Raw genomic sequence first — 21655 nt, 5'->3', positions numbered from 1 at the left:
ATGGTACTCAACCCCAAAACCACGGATGATCTCACCCAGCGGCTTCACATATGCGTTCTCGACAACCTTCGCTAGAAAGGGAAGGTTGGAGACTGGACGATAATTAGCTAGCTCCGTTGGGTCGAGTGAAGGCCCCTTAAGTAAGGGCCTCACCACCGCCTCCTTCAAGGCAGTTGGTAAGGATCCCTCACCCAATGAGGCATTCACCAGGCCCAGAAGCCAGCCTCGAGTCACCTCCCAAGATGCCAGTACCAACCAGGAGGGACACGGGTCCATTAAACATGTGGTGGGTCGCAGCCGTCCACGCAACCTGTCCAAATCCTCGGGGGCAACAGAATCAAACTCCTCCCAGAATGGTCTCACAAGAGTCACTGTTGACGGCCCGTCTGGTCCACTGAAGGGGGCCCATCCGCTCCGGATCTGAGTGACTTTGTCCTGCAGATATTCCCCAAACTCCTCTGCTCTGCCCTGCAAGGGCGCCCCCCGCGTCCTCTGCGATAAGAGGGAGCGGGTCACCCTAAACAGGGCGGCAGGGTGGTTATCAGCGGACGCAATAAGAGCGGCACAATATCTACGTTTGGCCGCTCTCAATGCCACAAGGTAGGTCCGTAAATAGGCTCTTACCTGTGTTCGATCAGATTCGGAGCGTGAGGACCTCCACCTGCTCTCTAGACGTCTCCTATGGCGCTTCATCACCCTCAACTCCTCGGTATACCAAGGAGCTCGGGTGGGTCGCTGCCTCAGGAGAGGTCGCAAAGGCGCAACCCGGTCTAAGGCCCCAGCCCCCGCCCTATTCCAGGCGGCCGCTAGGTCCTCCGACCGAGAGCGGGTCAGGGCTACAGGTAATGGCCCAAGCTCCGTCTGGAACCTATCCGGCTCCATCAGGTGCTTGGGGCGGTACCAGCTAGGACAGTCTGGTGTCGCCTCCTCGCGGTGGGGGGTAGCGCCAGGGAAGTCCAGCCGGAGACATGAGTGATCTGACCATGACAGGGGAGTAATAACTAAATCCCCTATTCCCAGATCACTCGTCCACTGCTCAGATACAAAAACAAGGTCCAGTGTGTGGCCACCTTCGTGTGTGGGGCCCTGAATTAATTGGGTCAGGTCCATGGCTGTCATGGAAGCCATGAACTCCCGAGCCACCTCAGATGCTGCTCCCGTTGACGGCAGGTTGAAATCCCCCATAACCAAAAGCTTGGGGATCTCAACCGTCGTCTCCGAGATCAGCTCGAGGAGCTCGGGCAGGGCCGCTGATGTATAGCGAGGAGCCAAGTATACAATCAACAAACCCCACTGCCTCCCTGGGCCCCATTTCACACCAAGGGACTCACACCCGGGTATCTGAGGAACAGTGAACTCCCTCGGCTCTAGACCTTCCCGTATAACTACCGCCACCCCACCACCCTTACCCAGGGCCCGAGGCTGATGGAATGCACGGAAACCCGGTGGGCACATTTCCACGAGGGGTAAACCACCCTCGTGACCCAACCAGGTCTCCGTTATCCCTGCAAGGTCCAGCTCCCCCTCAGAGATCAACTCATTAATGAGGGGGCCTTGTTGGTCACGGACCTTGCATTGCAAAGCATCAGCCGCAGGCCCTGGCTCTGTAGTTCCTGGCCACCTAGGTTTCTGGGGTTGGTACAAACGACCGGGCGTAGCCAGCAGCCACGGTCTCCCAACCGACCTTGTGATCTTCTCTTGTCCTCGCATCACCCCCCTCCCCGCGACCGTTGTAATCAAACAACCCTCTGTTGGAATAACTTGTTCCTTCTCCCCCCCCCACCCCGCTCACTTCCCTCCTGGACTCACCTGTTCGTCTGGCACTGGCTCCTCTCCCGGCCTGGTTAACCCACCCCCCCTCCCTGGAACCCCTTAATAACAATAAAAAACATTTTGATAAAAAGCCCCTCAGCCTCCGTTTATTCCACCTCTCGGGGTTCGCAAACCCGTCATCAAGGCAGGTCCTTGAGAGAGCCAAGGGCCATACCTGCGAGAGAGGGGCCTCCCGCAGGCGGAGCAGGTCTAACCTCGAATAGATAATTAAAAGCCCAGTGGGATCAGGGTGCTGATAAAAAAAGTTGATAGACGATGAGTTGGGGTCTTAGTAGGAGGAAGGAGATGTTAATGTACTTGGATGAAAAAAAAAGGGGGGGGGAATGATCGAATATCCCTTAGTTGTGTAAAATGGCAGAGATGACCAGAAGGTGGGAGACTATTCAAGATGGTTCCAGAGGCTCCCACCCGGCGCTCCAAGATTCTCCAAGGTTCAGGGTAAAGTTTGGGGTAGAGTTCTCCAAAATTCACCAAACTTCACAAAGGTTCACAAAGACTCGTAATAGGCATTTGGCGCCCCCCTGCTGGCGTCGACAGGGCCCGGGGGGGCATAGGGGCATGGGAGCAGCATGGGAGCAGTAAGAGTATCTTATGTTTATATTTTCCTAAACTATCTTGCTTAGTAGATTTGTTGCTTTTTTATACACTGAATGTCATTTTGTTTCAATCTTTTTGTTTAGGCTTCCTTATTACAATAACTTGTCCTTTTTATGTTTGCTTACTATGATTTGCTCAGTGACGTGCAGTCAGGTGAGGCAGGTGAGGCACAGCCTCACCACTCTCATCATGAAAAAAAAAGTAAAAGGAAAAAGCTGAGCTAGTTGCTGCCTCACCGTGGATGACTCTGCTTAACCTCACTGGTGCTCTCCCTCCGCAAGTGTAGTGACTTCCTCCCCAGGCCCCCATTCATTTCTCTCTCTCACACACACAGCTGGATAAAACTATATAAAAATCTAGCCCAGCTTCACTGATTACAAGTTTGAAAAGGCAACGTGGCTCCACCTGCAATCAACTCTGCTTAACCTCACTGGTGCTCTCCCTCCCCAAGTGTAGTGACTTCCTCCCCAGGCCCCCATTCATTTCTCTCTCACACACACACAGCTGGATAAAACTATATAAAAATCTAGCCCAGCTTCACTGATTACAAGTTTGAAAAGGCAACGTGGCTCCACCTGCAATCAAACTACACTTGGGGAGGGAGAGCACAAGCGAGCACTGAGGAGACCACAGGAGGAGGCAGGAAGCCAGGCAAAGAGCCATGCTGTAGTACACACACTTCCCCCCCAGCCTCTTTCTTTTGGAAGGCTCGGCTCGGCTCCCCTCCAGCTTCTCTGCCTCTCCTCTCACCCCAGCCTGCCAGCAGGAGGTGGTGGGTGGGCTTTATTGTGTTCCAGGCATTTCCCACCCAGACAGCAGGCTGCATTTGCAATGGTGGAAGTGTTTGGGAAAGGCAGCAGGGGAATGGGGGGGGGGGATGGTAGAGGAGCTGCTTTTAAGCCACTGGAAAAGATATCCAATCCAACTTTTGTGTGGGTGGGGGGGTTGTTTGAGAGTGAGTGAGAGAGGGAAGGGGTAGGAGAGATAGTCCAATCCAACTTCTGTGTGTGTGTGTGTGTGTGTGTGTGTGTGTGTGTTTGAGAGAGGGGGAGGAAGGGAGAGAGGGAGGAAGGAGGGGAAGGAGAAGAAAAAGAAAAAGAAAGAAGGAGCAAAGGAGAAAAACACATGCTGTCGCTTTAAATTGGAACTGAGCATGCCTGGCTGTGGAATTCTGGGAGTTGAAGTCCACAAGTCTAAAAATATTTGAAACCCAGCACTGTGTCAGTGCCTCACCAGTCATAAACCTCACCGCACGTCACTGGATTTGCTAGTTATGTGACTAGTATGTACACTACTACCGCATTTTTCGGAGTATAAGATGCACTTTTTTCCCTCAAAAAAGAGGTTGAAAATCTGGGTGTGTCTTATACACTGAATACAGCAGTTTTGGCATCCCTTTGCAAAAATGGCCATGCATAGCCTTTAGGAGGCTTGTAGAGTGCTCCTGGGGGCTGGGGGGAGCGAAAATGGGCCTGTTTTTTTGCTTGTTTTTGCTCCCCCCCAGCCCCCAGACACACTCTACAAGCCTCCTAAAGGCTATGCATGCCCTTTTTTGACAAAAAAACCAAAACAAAATGGTCCCATTTTCGTGAAAAGCGGGCCATTTTTGGGAGGTCTGCAGAGTACAAAAACTTTTTTTTATTTGCCTCTTCAAAATCTTGGTGCGTCTTATACCCCTGTGCGTCTTATACTCTGAAAAATACGTTAATTAGTTGTCACTACCTTTTGCCATGTGGTCCTAACTAAAAAAATTAGACCCATGGTTTTTCTGCACGAAGTGGAAAAGAGGAATCCTGGCTTATTACCAACTTGGAATCCATTCTTTTTATCAAGAATTTTGATTTTCTTCCGAAGAAATGAACATGGGATTTTGGTTCATATGTCATGATAAATAAACAGTCACAGGAATTTGTTCACAATTTTGCCTTGTCCATGACTCAGACTTGCCCGATCTTTCTTTGTCTCTGTCTCCCTTCATATCCCAATTAATTCTTGAAAAGGGTGTGTGTGTTTGGGCGGATGATTTGACTGCCTTTGGGGATTTGGAATTGGCTTTTCAGGTGACTGTATATTAGACTAGTGAAATAGCTGCTTCAAAATCATTGCAAGAGCATAATAAACTGAGAATTCAAATTGTAATGGAACAAAGGTATGAATAGCATCTCTTCCTGTTTTGTTAAATCCAGAGGCTGTTTATATTATCAGGTAGAACAAAGAGGAATAGCGCCCCTTAGTGTACACCAGTTAGAATGACATAATGAATAGCATCAGTTGAATATTATTGGCTTTTCCAACAGTATTAACTTTTTAAAATGCCTGTCAAAAATTCTAAAATAATGATTTATACTAATTATTGTGTCTGGTACATTTGCCAAATTCTAACAATTTGCAACCTCACTATTAGGGTTATGTGAAAAATGGAGCATCATAGATCAATATAAAATCTTTCAATAAAATATGATCACATATGCGTAGAAACGTTAAATCACCTCTTATTTATTTAACCAATTAAATACACTTTATATTTAATGCATTTAATAAAATTCATATTTAATGAAAACATTCTTCCTTACCAGAAATTGCAAGATAGAAGTTATGTTAAGAACAAGATACAAACTGTCCAGACAAGTAAGTTAAAGAGTAAAAAAGATAAGAAGCGTACATTGTTTTTCTTCTGTTATGTTGCATGTTTTGTTATTATTAGTGGCTGTCTTTGAGAGAATGGACAGCTTTTGTTGATTTTTCCCCTTTCCATTACTGCCTTTCTTAGCTGATAAACAAAGCTGCCTTTGAATATTGAATTCCTTTATTTTAGAGGAAGAGATAGTTTGGAGATCTGCAAACAAACATTGGCAAAGATTCCCTCCATCTTTCCATCTTCTGTATGGGTCTCCACTATCTCTTGGTCTTTCCATGAGTAGTACATAGTATACTTCTCAGAATGAACTGAACACATTCATTCTAATCCAATATTTTTAACTTGCTTCACTATCACCTCCAAGATTTTTCTTCATACAATAATTCTACCATAACTTCTGACAGCATACATTCAATAGTTAAATTAGTTAAATTAAACAAACATTAAAAACAGAAATGCCCAATCTGTGACCCTATTTACATGTAACTTTCAAACTATTTGATGTGATCCTAGTAATCTAAAGTACTTGAGTGGCTGCCACAGGGAAGAGAGGATCAAATTATTCTCCAAAGCACCAGAGGGCAGGACAAGAAATAATGGTTGGAAACTAATCAAAGAAAGAAGCAACCTGGAATTAAGGAGAAACTTCCTAACAGTGAGGACAGTTAAGCAGTGAAACAGCTTGCCCCCAGAAATCATGGGCTCTCCATCACTGGATGTTTCTAAGAAGATTCTAGACAGTCACTTATCTGAAATAGTATAGGTTCTGCTGCATGAGCAGGGGGCTGGACTAGAAGACCTCGAAGCTCCCTTCCAGTTCATTCATTCTAAATCATCTCAAAAGTTCTTGTTATTTTTAATGTGGCAAAAAGATGAAATTATCAAATATACTTAAATAATCATATTAAGACTTTTAATAGTATTTAAGTTTAACTTATTTTTAATAAGATTTAGTTTTGGCTCTGACTTCCTTCATTTTTAAAGTGTGTTTGTAATATGCAATCAAGAGACTAGTGATGGCCCTCAGCTCATTATGTTTCTTATCTCTAAATTAAGACTTGGAAAATTGGACTTTCCTTCCAATTTTGATTGAACCAGATTACAATCAAACTTTGAATTTTACAATACTGTTTAATCTTTTTGAACAACTACGTGAACTTTTTTTGGTGGGTGAGGGTGTGTTTGGGGATTGTTATGTGTGTTGGGCCTGGTCTCTGGGTGTTATGTGAATTTTGTTGTATGTGTATACTGTGTATATACGTACAATGACAATAAAGTAAAGTCTTTGGATATTCTTTGGAAGTTGATAGAAGTATTAAAGTGATTTTAAAAAATGGGAAATTGAATGCTGAAATTGGAACTATGAAATATGTTTTAGTAATCACAGATAGAGGTAGGAACAATGTTCTTTTCATAAATCTAAGTTATTGCACTGTTACAATAATATTTGCAAATAATATTTCATTTTGAGAAATAATTATCCATGCTCTGTATCAAAAGACTTTTCAGTTATATTTCAATTTGATATATATCTACTTACATATAAATCACATTAAATTCAGTGGAACAGTTATTAGTATATTAGATTTAAAATGTGGCTGCAAAGGGTAGTTTATTTTATGTTATGAATGTATATCAATCAAAGGATACAACGGATGAGTAAAAACATTTTTTATTATCTGTTAGAGTTTGTTGCAGAAATCACATCCAGGAAGCACACACAGATAACTGATTCAGCAGGATTCGTTAACTTATTTAGATACATAATAACACATGAATAAATGTACAATACCAACAGCAGATTCTTCCAACATGGTAGAGAGGAGAGATTGGTTTCAGTTCAGAGTTCAGAGCCTAATACAGAACAGTTGGACTAAGCCACGTCCAGGTGCCTAACTGTCTCCAGCAAATACTGATTCAGTTTCTAAACAACCCTCATTGGCTGACTTAGTTGCTATGCCTATTCAATGGCTGACCTTGTGACCATGTCTCTGCCAGTCATGAATATTCTGACATTATCTTAGCTATTTACTGGAGGAATATAGGAAGCAGCTGTACAGTCATACATTTGACTGTCAAAGACAATATTGTTTAAATAGATTATTCTCCAATATTTCTGAGATGAACCCGATCCTGGGATATTTCATGCATCTCATGAAGTGAGCTTTAGTTTGCAAAAGTTTATGGCTTTTAATATAATTTGTTAGGTGCTACTAGACTCCTCTTGATTTGGGGAATTTTCGGCATACAAGATAAGTCTGTCTCTTAACACATGGATGGAATACATTGCTAAAACCTAACGCTCTATTTTTGATTTTCCAGATCTATCATTCAGAGATAGTCCACAGCCAGCATTCTTGGCAAGTCTCCCTTCTACCACAATTCCCATTGGAGTCTCCCTTATGAAAAAGGAAGCATTACAGCAGCAACACTCCTTATCCAGAAGCGTTCCAAGTACCACTTCTGAAAGGTAGACAGCAGTCTCTGAAGTCTTCTCAGTTTTAAAAAAAGTCTTTCCAAGTCAAACGCTATATTTGTATGTTTTTTTTTTTTTTTGGTGTCCATAGAAAAAGCATGTCCTCACTGGAGCCAGATGCTAATAGCAGCAGTTGGAGATCTAGGTCACACTCTGAAGAACTGCTGCAAACGTTAGGGTCTGCCTCGTCTGTTGACTCTTTCATAATTGAAGGTAAACTGGGAACTCAGTGTGACGCCATTCCCATGAAAAAATATGACATTATTAACAAACAATATTGAATTACCCTACATTTAAAAAAATAAATAAAAGGGATTGGTGTTCATGTTATGATGAGAAACACGGCTCAACATTTAGAGATGAGCATTGTGCAACTGATCAAAACTCTTTTTCAGATACTTAAAAATGTTGGAAATTTTTAAGAGGTGCCATCATTGTATTGTAAGATGTTACATTGTAAGATGTTGGATAGCTATTTGTCTGAAACGGTATAGGGTTTCCTGCCTAGGCAGGGGGTTGGACTAGAAGACCTGGTTTCGGGGTGGGATACCACCTGTACGCTGATGATACTCAGCTGTACTTTTCCACCCCGAACCACCCCAACGAGGCCATCGAAGTGATGTCCCGGTGTGTGGAAGCCGTACGGATCTGGATGGATGACAACCGACTCAAGCTCAACCCCTCCAAGACGGAGTGGCTGTGGGTACCAGCTCCCCGGTTCAGCCAATTAACTCCATCATTGGCCATTGGGGGCATTCAACTTGCCCCCGTGGAGCGGGCGCGCAATTTGGGCGTCCTCCTGGATGCCCGGCTGTCCATGGATGACCATGTGACAGCCGTGGCAAGGGGGGCGTTCCACCAGGTTCGCCTGGTGCGCCAATTGCGCCCCCTACTGGACCGGGACGCCTTACGCACAGTCACTCATGCGCTGGTGACGTCTCGCTTGGACTACTGTAACGCTCTCTACATGGGGCTTCCCTTGAAATGCACCCGGAGGCTACAGTTGGTCCAGAACGCAGCCGCGCGGGTAATTATGGGGAGTACTAGGTACTCCCATGTGACACTGTTCCTGCGCGAGCTGCACTGGCTTCCTGTGGTCTATCGGGTGCGTTTCAAGGTTTTGATAACAATCTTTAAAGCGCTCCATGGCTCAGGACCTAGTTACTTGCGGGATCGTATTCTGCCCCATACATCCCTGCGACCAATCCGCTCGCACAGAGAGGGCCTCCTCCAGGTGCCGTCCACTAGACAGTGTCGGGGGGCGGCGCCTAGGAGTAGAGCCTTCTCTGTGGCGGGCCCAGCCCTGTGGAATGACCTCCCTCCGGATATTAGGAATACCTCTGACCTCCGCTCCTTTCGTATTAAGCTTAAGACCCACCTATTCCAAGTAGCTTGCCTGGCTCAACTTTGATCTAACCATATCGCTCCTGACGGGTTTTTAATTGGGTATTTTAATTATATTTAATTATTTAGGGGTTTTTTAATCACTGTATTCTAATTGTTTTTTATTCATCAGCCGACCTCCTCCTTGTGTATGTCTCGGTATATGTCTCTGTTATATGTTTGTTTTGTCCACATATTTATTTCATATGTTTCATTGTACGCCGCCCCGAGTCCTTCGGGAGAGGGTGCGGCTAAGAAATAAATATTAAAAAAAACCAAAAAAAAAAAAACCTCCAAGGTCCCTTCCAACTCTACTATTGTATTGTATTGTATTGTATTGTATTGTATTGTATTGTATTGTATTGTATTGTATTCTTTTAAAGTGTCTTTTTAAAACTGAATGTACATTTGCCAGTACTACAGGATTATTGTATTTCTTGAGTAGGAAACAAATGAATGAAGTGCTAGTTCCTTCGTAAGTGCTCAGCAAAAGTTTCCAAGCAATGCCAAAGAGATTTTCAGATAAAGAGTAGTGAAACTGGATATGGTTCATCATATTCTTTCCCTCTTAACAAGATTAACCTTTTGCAAACTCACTGACCCTTAACGTTTTTTCTTAACAGAAAATAACATTCTTATTCATTTTGGGATCTCTATTTTTAAAGTAAAGCGCATCCCATTAAATGCTACCATTTTTTAAAAACATGGATTTTATACTAAAGATCCACAGAGGCAAAATTATTAAAAATTCATAACTATATCTCCAGATTCATAGATTCATTAGTGCCGGTAGTGGGAGTATTAAAAATCCACATACAAACCAATCCTGGAATACATTTTAATTGTTTAATTGGAATCTGAGTGTGACTTGCCTATTTTTTATGTTTAAAACAACAAAAAAACTTTTTTGTGGCTTTTGTTTTGCTTTAGATGATGTTGATGCCTCTTTATGGAATGACCTCAGCACTGATACATTGGAATTTGAGGCAGAATCTTGGAGTCTGGTTGTGGAGCCTTGGTTTTGTAACCAACAAGAAAAGGATGTTATCAAGCGACAAGATGTAATCTTTGGTTAGTTTACTATAGTATCCTCCATGTTTCTATATAGGTGGTTGGAAGTGAAAATATAAAACAGCCTTCTCTAATTTGGCGTTCACTAGATGTGTAGGTGTCAATTCAGATCCCTAGCGCCGCGTAACGGAGTGAGCTCCTGTTACTTGTCACAGCTTCTGCCAACCTAGCAGTTCGAAAGCACGTAAAAAATGCAAGTAGAAAAATAGGGCCCATCTTTGGTGAGAAGGTAGCAGCGTTCCGTGCATTTAGTCATGCTGGCACATGACCACAGAGACGCCTTTGGACAGCGCTGGCTCTTCGGCTTTGAAACTGAGATGAGCACCACCCCCGACAATCGGGAACAACTAGCACATATGTGTGAGGGGAACCTTTACCTTTATATGTGTTGTATTCTACCAGCAGGATTTGATAATAGGAATTGAAATCTCAAATATATGCTGGAATCAGTAGTGAAATAAAATTTTAAAAAATGCACACTAGTTTCAGAACTTATATTTTATTTTTTGTATTTGTAACATTCTGAGAAAGTGAGAGAAGCTATACCGCATTTGTTAGTCAATACTATCTCAGTTGTGCAGTAATCTGATAAACTGTTATTTAATACTCTTAATGGATCTTTTTTTAAAAAAAATAATAAAGATGTTTTTAACCCACCTTTATCATTTCTTATAAATAACTTAAAGCAGCGAACATATCTAATCCTTGCTATTCTTATTTTCTCCACAACAACATCAACATTCAATTGAAAGCTATTTGTTTGCAGATCTTACGGTGTCTTACCTCAGGCATTAGGCATCTCAGAAAATAAGGAATAATTCTCTGCCAGGCATTTCTTTCTGAAATTTTTTTGTGGACCTAATGCATTTGGGCTGTAAAAATCCAGAAGACCACTAGATAGCAGCAAAGAGCTGAACCAAAGTTATTTAAATGGCTTTCATGACAAAGGCAGCAGGGCTAGAACTCACAGATTTTTCTAGCCTGGTGCTTTAATCACTACATCAAAGGCCATCAAATTAATCAAGCATCAAAGTGCCTTAACCACTAGACCAAACTGGCTCTCATCTAATAAGATATTTGGATAGAATGGTAGGACATGCTGAATAATGATACAGTGCAGAGCACTTTTATTTAGGATTACAGGCAGACAGCCGTGACTGTTTCCCCCCAGTGCTGCATTCTGTTCTTTCTTTCCATGTCATTTTGTTCCAAGCAGTTTGTCACAGTTTTGAGTGTCTACTTAGATTCTGTGGGCTTTAATCCCCATCTCCTCTTTTCAATTTGTTTTCTTGCTAAAGATGCATTTAGATTTCTGCAGACCTTAGGTGTTCCCTGATGTCCCGATAGCATCCCTCATTTCGAAATAAAAATAAATATAGAAGAGAATCTACTGTGAAACATATATCTACCATGACTTATTTAATTTTATGTTTTCTTTTTAATGTAGAACTAATGCAGACAGAAGTGCACCACATCCACACTTTGTTCATCATGTCCAAAATATTCAGAAAAGGAATGAAAGAAGAACTACAACTGGACCACAGCACGGTGGACAAAATATTCCCTTGTTTAGATGAGCTGCTAGAACTTCACCAGCAGTTCTTCTGTAGGATGAAGGAAAGGCGACAGCTCTCAAGTCAGGAGGGAAGTGACAGAAATTTTGTTATCAGCAAAATTGGAGATGTCCTTGTGCAGCAGGTAGAGCACTGAATAGAACTATACTTTCAACAAAGTGTTTTGTGAATATATAGTCCTCCTAAGAGAAACCACTTACTTAGTAGTTGTTCAGAGTTAAATTATGGCTGAATAAGAGGGTTTTATCACCAGTCTTCACTGTACCTGCAAGACCACCTACTGCTACCAGTAGCCTCCCACCATCCAGTGCGATCCCACACGGTTGGCTGCCTCAGGGTGCCGTCGGCCAGACAGTGTCGGCTGGCGACCCCCAGGGGGAGATCCTTCTCTGTGGGAGCCCCTTCCCTCTGGAATGAGCTGTCCCCGGAGCTTCGTATAATCCCCGAACTCCGGTCCCCGAACGCCCTAAAAAGTTGGCTTTTCCAGCAAGCCGGCCTGGCCTGTTAATTTTATCTAATTTTTAAAACATTATTGTCATATTAATTGGGTTTGTTTTTTGGATACTTATCTAATTTCCTTTTAACTTTTGTGATATGTATTTTTTAATGTTGTATGCCAGCCTGAGACCTTTGGGAGAAGGGCGGCATATAAATCCAATAAATCCAATCCAATTCTCACCATTGCGGTGGATCAGTAGTCATGTGATCACGAGGCAGGCGCTTGATGTCCAGCATGGTCACATGATCAACATTTCCTGTTGACATTCCACAAGCAAAGTCAAGGGGAAGTGGGCAGGAAGTCAGAAATTGCTCCCATACTACACTCTGGCGTGCCTGCCCACAGTACCCTCTCTCCCCCTCAGCACTCATGCCCATTGTCCATTGTCCAGAATGCCAGCTTGTGACACTCCTGCAGCATCCATGTACCCTTCTGCACTCCAGAGCTCTAACCTGAGGCACCCTCCCCACTCTGCCTGTATCAGAAATACCCAATACTCACCTACAGCTAGAACCTGTTTGACTGGGACTCTCATCTTTTCCTACTTAATGACAGTCCTGGATTTAGGACAACAACTGGAACTGACGGGATTGCCCTTGCTAAGGGATGCCATCCCATGATATTACACTTTACAATTGAATTGCTTAGTGATGGAAATTGCAGCCACAGTTGCCTTAATAAGACAAATGGTTATCTATATATTCATTTGTTATGATCCGGATCCAACCACATCTCCCCGAAACAGATGATAATCCTGAAAGAGGAAGGCCTTAACCTTCCTTCACCAACATTTTCAAGGTGTTTGAGATCACCTAAACCAGTGGTTCTCAACCTTCCCCTTTAATACAGTTCCTCATGTTGTGGTGACCCCCAACCATAAAATTGGTGTCTTGGTTCCTAAGACCATGAAAAATATGTGTTTTCCGATGGTCTTAGGTGACCCCTGTGAAAGGGTCATTTGACCCCCAAAGGGGTCCCGACCCACAGGTTGAGAACCACTGACCTAGAGAATGCTCTCCTTTCTCTAGCAATTGTGTGAGATCTCCCAGTTCCAAAATGCTTTTCCAGTGCTCCAAATAGATTGGTGGTGAAGGGAAACAAATCTATTTGGTGAGTGGGAAAACTAATTTGCCACATATCCAGCATGAAGCTTTGCGCTAGTTCTACCAGTACTCTATTGAGCCGCTTCTATTTTTCAGTTTTCTGAAGAGAATGCAAGAAAAATGAAGACAACCTACGGGGAGTTTTGTAGTCACCAGAAAGAAGCAGTTAGCCTTTTTAAAGAATTGCAGCAAAACAAAAAATTCCAGAACTTCATCAAAGTAAGTTGATAATATCTATCTCAGTTGCACAAAAGTTTATCTATATAGTTTATGTATATGTATATGGTTTTTAATAATGACTGTACACTGCCCCGAGTCCTGCTTAGGAAAGGGCGCGGTCTAGAAATAAAAGCTGCTGCTGCTGCTGCTGCTGCTTCTTCTTCTTCTTCTTCTTCTTCTTCTTCTTCTTCTTCTTCTTCTTCTTCTTCTTCTTCTTCTTCTTCTTCTTCTTCTTCTTCTTCTTCTTCTTCTTCTTCTTCTTCTTATTATTATTATTATTATTATTATTATTATTATTATTATTATTATTATCATCTACTTTAGGAGAACTGTTAACGTGAGAGATGGTACAGCACATTAGCTTAGAATTCTGATAAATAGTTCAAAAATAGTTTTTCCTAAGTATACCACAAGGTGGCTCTATTTTAGTGCAGTATGGCTGATAATGCTTACTTTCAGAATTGTAAGCATTACAGCCAATGGATATATATCCTGTGTCACATAAGAGGCTTCCATTTATACAAAACAGTTTTCTTACTTTTTACTTTTTGTGAAGATTTTCAAAGTGGAGAGTGAGTTTCTAAGGAAAGGGAAAATCCAATCCTATGTTCTGTATCCATTCCTGTTCTATATTTTATTTTGTTGTGGATAAAACTAATTAAACTTCTTCCAATGTAAAAAAAAAAGGCATTGAATGTTTTAAGGCAGAGGAATTGGCAATTGGGCATCCTACTAATAGAATAAAATGAACAAATAAATAAACACATAGCTCTTTTATAGAAGTTGTCTTCTATTTTTATTAAAGTAATCATAGACACAATTATTTTCATTTCAAAACAGGGCTTCTCATTATTAAAAAAAAATAACAAAATGAACTATCTTTAGTGTTTTTTATTATTTGAATAATTAAAAAAACAATTACATGCATTGGCTTATTTGCTATTGGCTTATTTGTAACTAGTTACAAATAAGATAATAAATTACCTATCCCATTCCAATGGGAGGAATCCGCAGTAGAAATAAAACTTTTTAAAAAATTTATATACATATAACAATATGCTTTGTTAGTATTTTATTTCTTTTATTGTTTCCTCTGATTGTTTAGACCACCTACAGGCTTTTGAGGTAGGACAAGAAACAATGGGTGGAAATTAATCAAGGAAAGAAGCAACTTAGAACTAAGGAGAATTTCCTGACAGTTAGAACAATTAATCAGTGGAACAACTTGCCTCCAGAAGTTGTGAATGCTCCAACACTGGAAGTTTTTAAGAAGATGTTGACTATCCATTTGTCTGAAGTGGTGTAGGGTTTTCTGCCTAAGCAGGGGCTTGGACTAGAAGACCTTCAAGGTCTCTTCCAAATCCGTTATTCTAAGGAATGATTTATTAGCGTGCAGGACTAGCAACTTCCATGAGGAGATGCAAAAAAGTCACAGTGGCAATCACAGCAGCCCAATTGAAGCCCAACCCTTTGTGTTGGCGTGCAGCATTGATAAACATACAAAAGAGATTGGCTTTGATAGTCTTGCTATTAGAGCCATCTTTACTCTTTTTTTAACCATTCTTGGCCATTTTCTTTGGCACTATAGATAACGTATTCAAAATTATTATAAAATTCCTTAGTCTTTTTCCTGCACCAGCCTTATAACATGGCAATATGAAGTGAATAATAGCTTAATATCAGATGGATTCAAGCAAGAAATAAAATACATAGAAGATTCTCTTCCTTCACCCAAGCAGAGAGACTTTAAAATCTAAGTGACATTTTAGAAGGTCTAGCAAACTTGAAAGCTGTATATTAAAAGTGAAATCTCTTCTCAAAGCTGCGGAACAGCAATCTTTTGGCCCGGCGTCGAGGAATCCCAGAATGCATTTTGCTAGTCACTCAAAGAATCACAAAGTACCCAGTTTTGGTAGAAAGAATATTACAGTATACCAAAGGTAAGCAATAATTTTCTACCTGCTTCATGAATAACTCTTATAATGTGCTTAGCTAAGTAACATCAAAAGCATCAACATTATTTTTAAATTTTCCTATAAAAATATTTCCTTTGACAAATTTGTAGTATTTTTTATATCTTTGGATTTTGCTTATTTTGCAAATAACTTTTTTTTTTTTTGCTATAAATGAAAAGGGGATCTGTTTCATATATTCGTTATTTATTTATTTGTTAAATGTATTTCCCTCCTATCTCGCTGTGGGCTTTCTCTAGGCAGTTTACAAAAGTAAAAATGAAGAATTGAAAATAGTGTAAACAGAAGTAAAATAATAATAAAATAAACAATGAAATGGAACACAACAAGAATACGTCAATATGGTAACAAAAAGATGGACAGGTAGAGATTAGAGAACAAGGAAGGGGAGGTGGAGTCTGCCATCAATCCATCAGTAAAATGTCAGGGTTCCAAGTAACACGTAGCAAAATGCACTTCTCTATTTTATTGTTTTTTATTGGAGAATTACAACAAAGCAGAGTAGACTCTTAATTTTGAAAAAAATTACCTGAAATATGATAAAGATTCTAAGAATTGAAGTAATTGAAGTCCACATAGCCTGGGCATTCGGGTTGGGAAAGGATGTTGTAGCTAATCAGTGGTCCAATGAGGGGCCTTTGGAACTCCCAAGTCCAGTAAACAAAGGTGTGAGTAGCGGAGGAGATGGTGGGAAGAAAAAGAAGTGGAAGCAAGTCTGATTATGATCCTAGGACTCTGAGCTCATGGTCCTACCAGAACAATGCAGCAAATCTAGCATTACTTCCACGTGGTAATACTGGGAGGTTAAGGTGGCAACACCATGGATGGTTCTTCTAAACCACGGGTGTCAAACTCGCTGCGTCATGTTGCCGTCACATGACCTTTTTACCATTCGTGGAGCTGGGGTGGCCGTGGCCTGCATGTGACACATCTGGCCCATGGACCACCAATTTGACACCCCTGTTCTAAACAATAAATGATTTTTCAGGTTTCTGCTTTTAAAGCAGCAAAATGTTGATTTTAGAATTCCATGAGTCATGAACCATCCACGAAACAGATTTGAAAATAATATTCTGGCTCTTTCTTTCTATGAAAATCCACCCTAAATAATTAAGGGGGAAGGGTTTGCTAACAAGGTGTGCCTCTTTGTTTTTATACAGAAGGAACAGAAGAACACCAAGATTTGTGTAGAGCCCTTAACCTTATCAAGGATATGATCGTAGCAGTTGATTTGCAAGTCAGTGAATACGAAAAGAAACAGAAGTTGCTGGAGATTCTCAGTAAAGTTGAGAACAAAACATATACCAAACTGAAAAATGGACATGTTTTCAGGAAACAAGATTTGATCAAGAAACAGAGGACGCTTTTGTACGAAGGCTTAGTCTATTGGAAGACAGCTACAGGACGTTTCAAAGGTTATTGAAACTCCAATTCCTTGTATATGTTCAGTGGTGCATCATCTTCTGTATTTTTCTAAAGAAAGTTAGTTTTTGTTACAAATGTGTTAAGTTGCTAAAAGTATGAAAAATGTCTTAGAGTATAGCTAGGATAGCAATATGTTGATTACGTTTATGGCCTTGGCATTTTCTCTCACTAATTTTCCCCAGAGTTAAGTTTGTCTGAATCCTTTATTTCCTGTCATAAAAGTAAGAAATCAGTTGATCTGATTGTAACGTACCCAGCACTAGCAATCTGTTTTCTAATCTAGTACAAAATCACATTACACCTGTTCAAATGTTAGGTGTAAAATTATATCTTCAAGGTAAATTTATTTCATTAGCCTAACCAGTACACCGTAGTAACAAAAAAAGAAGCACAAAATTAAGAAAATAATAAAATCACGTACATATGTTGACTCTGAAATAGCAATCTTATGCTCAGATTATGTGATCAAAATCACTTAAAAGGATTACAGGCAGCCCTCCCTGATGAGCCTGTTGCAGAGGGAAATGTCCCCTTCTGAAAATTTATCCCATCGCCACTCAGTGCACACTTTGAATATTGAAGGACATCTGGAAAAGGGTCCAATTAAAAATTTTAACAGATAGGCAGGCTGAAGCAAGTGAAATGAAGACTGAAGCAACTAGGTGCACTGGTTGTATTACCCTGACTCTGGTACAAATAATCCTCATTTAGCAACCATAATTGGGACTGCTAAATTGGTCATTAAGGGAAGTGGTCATTAAGCAGAATCACAACAATATATGATTTTACTTCAGCTTTCGTAATCATCGATAAGCCATGAATGGTATAAAGTTTTTCATTATTGTATCTGCAAATTCTTACAAAATGAGAATTACCTCTATTAAATGAGGATTACCTGTGTTAAAATATAATACGTAAACCAAAAATTCTTAAAGTGAAGAAATATATTAATAGCTAAATTAGCAATAGCACTTAGATTTATATACCACTTCATAGTGCTTTACAGCCCTCTCTAAGTGGTTTACAGAGTCATCCTACTGCCCCAACAATTTGGGTCCTCATTTTACCGACCTTGGAAGGATGGAAGGCTGAGTCAACCTTGAGCCTGGTGAGATTTGAACTGCCAAACTGCTGGCAGCCGGTGATCAGCAGAAGTAGCCTGCAGTACTGCACTCTAACCACTGGGCCACCATGGCTCATTAGTTGGTATTGTTTCAAAGTACTGCTGGTGATAAATCTGTGCATGTCACTTCATTGAATACAAACCATTGAGCTCCAGAGCTGAAGCCTCAAAGGGAAGTGTGCCCTCCTCATCAATTTATTACATGTTTTCATAGGATGTTCCATCCTAATCAGTGCACCTGGCGAATCTATGAATGTTGTACTGTGATGTGAATGTTTTTAAAGAATTGAAATTATTTTCATTCGATTTGTTTCATATGATATGAATGGTTGGTCTATAACAGCGATTTTCTTTTCTTTTTAAAGATACTTTAGCTCTGCTTCTAAATGATGTGATGTTGTTTTTACAAGAAAAAGATCAGAAATATATATTTGCAGCTGTTGTAAGTATGAATGTTTAAAAACATTTTAAATGGCCTTAACTGGGAAATTGTGTCTTTTATAAAAAATAATAAATGTTGGGACCTTATTTGATCAAAATTAAGTATTTTAGATGGCAATCTTTACCTTTATTCACGGGAAAAAAAAGATACAACAAAATAATGTTTCCAGAAATAGCTGACATAGTGTTATATTGAAATGATCAGGGGTCTCCAGCCCTGGCAACTTTAAGACTGGTGGACTTCAAGCAAAGCTGGCTGAGGAATTCTGGGAATTGAAGTCCACCAGTCTTAAAGTTGCCAAGGTTGGAAATTCCTGATTTAGATGGTCAGTCAGATCCTTTTCCTCAGAATATACTATGATTTGCTATTTCCCCCCCCTCTAGGACCAGAAGCCTGCTGTTATAGCTCTACAGAAACTTATTGTCAGAGAGGTAGCCAATGAAGAGAGAGGGATGTTCTTGATCAGCGCATCCTCCACAGGACCTGAGATGTATGAAATTCATACTAGTTCCAAAGAGGAACGCAGTCACTGGATGAGGCAAATTCAAGAAGCAGTGGAAAGGTACATACTAGAACATTGGTTTCCGCTTACTAACTGTTCTGACCTAGACTTCCCCAGCAGCATGAAGCCGAGTCCTCATCCCGATAAACCTCTTTTATTTTATTTATAGTGACTTCCTCTCCAGCCCATAGTCTTTCAAGATAGTTCACAATTACCAATCTTTATCAGGCTTGGAGAGTGGCCAGGCTGATATTTTTCAGACACCACAATACTTGGCAAGAATGAACTAATTGTCTCCTGCAAATACCCCTCCCCTTTTGATCTTCTTTTATTCCCTATGGGAGGGACCATTCACCTGTGGCCTTACTCCGAAGTTGACCCTTATTCCTTAGCTTTTCCCTTCATCTGGCAACTCTGTGCATGCATACACTAGGAACAGGCTCCAGCTGTTCGTCTGCCTCACTGATGTCTGACTCCGAAGGCAGCTGATAACTGTCAGATGGCCCTGGCCCGATCTCTGCCTTTGACGCAGAGCACTCGTCAGAACCTTCCCCAAACTCCAGGAATGTCTCATGTTCCTCCCCAACCTCCTCACTATCTGAATCTGCTGACAACTCTGCTGGCCACTGGTGGGCCACAACACTAACTCTTTCTTTATTTTAATGTAAAAATTCTCCTTAGAAATGCTTGTTAACTACATCCTACCAAAATAGCATACAATCTTGGAAACATAAACATTTGAAGATTCTGAGACTTGGTCTAACGGACTTGTACTGGTTCTTGCCGTCAACAGTGTCTGTTATAAAACGAAGTCATATGTCTTTCCAGGTCAGGCTATTTGGGATAGTTAAATGGCAGTATGACTTGGGATCTGACTTCCAAAGAAACTGTTCTGCTAGGGAGTACAGGAATAGTTAGACACCATCTTTGTTGCAGTTTAATGTCATTGGTAAGCACGTCATTTATGATGTCATATCCAGCCTGATTTTTCAAGTAGATAGTAGCCAACTGCTTTATTTCTCTTCAATATTTCTTACTCAGTGGACAAAATGTGGAAAGAAAATATATCTGCCAACCTCATCAAATTATAAATTTCTCTGCAACAACCCTTTTAAATTGACCCTGTTAAATTAGTATGAGTGACGCTGACTTTTCCAAATGGATTCCTGTATATAATGAAAAAAAATATAAGATTGCTTTAATCTGTTTTGCTTATATGGCATCACTGAAGTTGTCCGGAAGAAGAAGGCAAAATAGGTGATTCTGATGAGGACCGAAAAATAACTGAAGCCAGAGCAGCCAAAATTCAAAAATGTCAAGGTATAGTGTAATGTTTTCTGGCACTTTAAAGCCAATACATTTGTCCAATAGAGTGGAGATAGTCTTAAGAAAGGATGTCCCTTCCTCCATTATACATTTTATAAGCACATCTGTGTATTAGGATTTCCTACCCAGTGCTGTTTCCTCATTGTGAAGTAACTATAATGTGAATGTGATTGCTTCACCAGGGATGGGATCGCATGCAATTCATAATAGAAATGCCAAATTTTAAAATGATAATAATAATAATGTGTATAATTATGGTTCCAGTATAAATAAGTAATAATTACAATTGCCATACCTTTTAATCTTAATATAGTGCATGCTTTCTTTTGGGTATAGTACTCTTGAATAATCAAGATCAGCAGATCTGTAACTACTTAGAAGAGAAGCTTAATATTTATGCAAAGCTTGGAAATATGAGTGGTTTTGAAGAAGTTCATGCAGAACCACATCTACTTATTAAACCCGACTCTGGAGAAACTCCTCAAGTGTCCTCCCTTCTGGCGGCAGCTCTCAAAGAAGGTAAGTCTCTGTCTACATATAAAGTATTCTTTCCCCAAGGACATCTCCTCCCCCTCTGCCCCTTGACACACCTCTTAATATTTTAATTAATTTCAGGTTTAAAAAGTTTGAAAGCAGGCACTCAGAATTCTCCTACATGTGATCATAATAGCTCCAAGGTACTTCTAACTTCACTAACTTTTTGAGTAGGGACTTCCAAAGTCACTAAGAAATCTGTTGTTTTGACTGAAGCTTCCTGAAAGCATGAAGCAAACTCCTTATCCCAACAAAAAACCCTTTTATTAATTGACTGTGAATTCTGCTCATTCACATCCAGCAAAGTCTTTCAAGGGAGGATTTACAGTTACAGACTTTATCTGGCTTGGAGACCTGACAGGCCAATGTCTGCAAAACCTGGCAAGGAGTCTTGGAAATTCACGAACCAATTAAGTGAACTCATTGTCTCCAGCAAACTCCACTACCCTTTTGCTCCTCTTTTATTTCCTCTAGGAGTGGCCATTCATCGTCCACCCGTGGCCTTACTCCCAGGTTGACCCCTGTTCTTTAACTGTTCCCTCTGTCTGGCTACTCTGCGCAGCCGCACACTGGGAACAGGCTCCAGCTGTTCATCTGCCTCACTGATGTCTGACTCTGAAGGCAGCTGATAACTAGCATATAGCTCTGGCCCCCTCTCTGCCTCTGACACAGAGCCCTCATCAGAGCCTTCCCCAGACTCCAGGACTGGCCCATGTTCCTCCTCAACCTCCTCACTGTCTGAATCTGCTGCCAGCTCTGCTGGCTGCTGGTGGGCCACAACATCTGTGAACACAGAATGTCTCCTTCTGAATGAACCACCCACTATGTAAAATAGTATGGTTTTGTTCCAATTCTATTGTATGGAACTCTTAAAAGGATTTTTTTTTAAATTAACTAACTAGAAAACCCTGTAAGTGACTCTAGGCCTGTACTTAGG

General features: G+C 40.9%; 1 protein-coding gene across 3 annotated transcripts in view; it reads left to right on the top strand.

The window, feature by feature from the left end:
• Positions 1-21655, top strand: part of ARHGEF28 (Rho guanine nucleotide exchange factor 28) — a 166591-nt gene that overhangs the window by 116183 nt on the left and 28753 nt on the right. For 2 of the 3 annotated variants that reach the window (XM_081942975.1, XM_081942977.1), the window contains 12 exons: positions 5007-5058; positions 7391-7538; positions 7636-7757; positions 9858-9998; positions 11446-11696; positions 13271-13393; positions 15216-15333; positions 16527-16781; positions 18280-18356; positions 18740-18918; positions 20090-20178; positions 20521-20703. In XM_081942975.1, coding sequence (XP_081799101.1) covers positions 5007-5058; positions 7391-7538; positions 7636-7757; positions 9858-9998; positions 11446-11696; positions 13271-13393; positions 15216-15333; positions 16527-16781; positions 18280-18356; positions 18740-18918; positions 20090-20178; positions 20521-20703 — 1738 coding nt within the window. The remainder of the gene's footprint in view (positions 1-5006; positions 5059-7390; positions 7539-7635; positions 7758-9857; positions 9999-11445; positions 11697-13270; positions 13394-15215; positions 15334-16526; positions 16782-18279; positions 18357-18739; positions 18919-20089; positions 20179-20520; positions 20704-21655) is intronic. The other variant, XM_081942976.1, reaches the window with a different exon arrangement.

The sequence above is a fragment of the Natrix helvetica genome (assembly GCF_964273705.1).
Source record: "Natrix helvetica genome assembly, chromosome: 2".
In the NCBI taxonomy this organism is placed as follows: domain Eukaryota; kingdom Metazoa; phylum Chordata; class Lepidosauria; order Squamata; family Natricidae; genus Natrix; species Natrix helvetica.
This window is presented reverse-complemented; position numbering and strand designations above follow the sequence as displayed.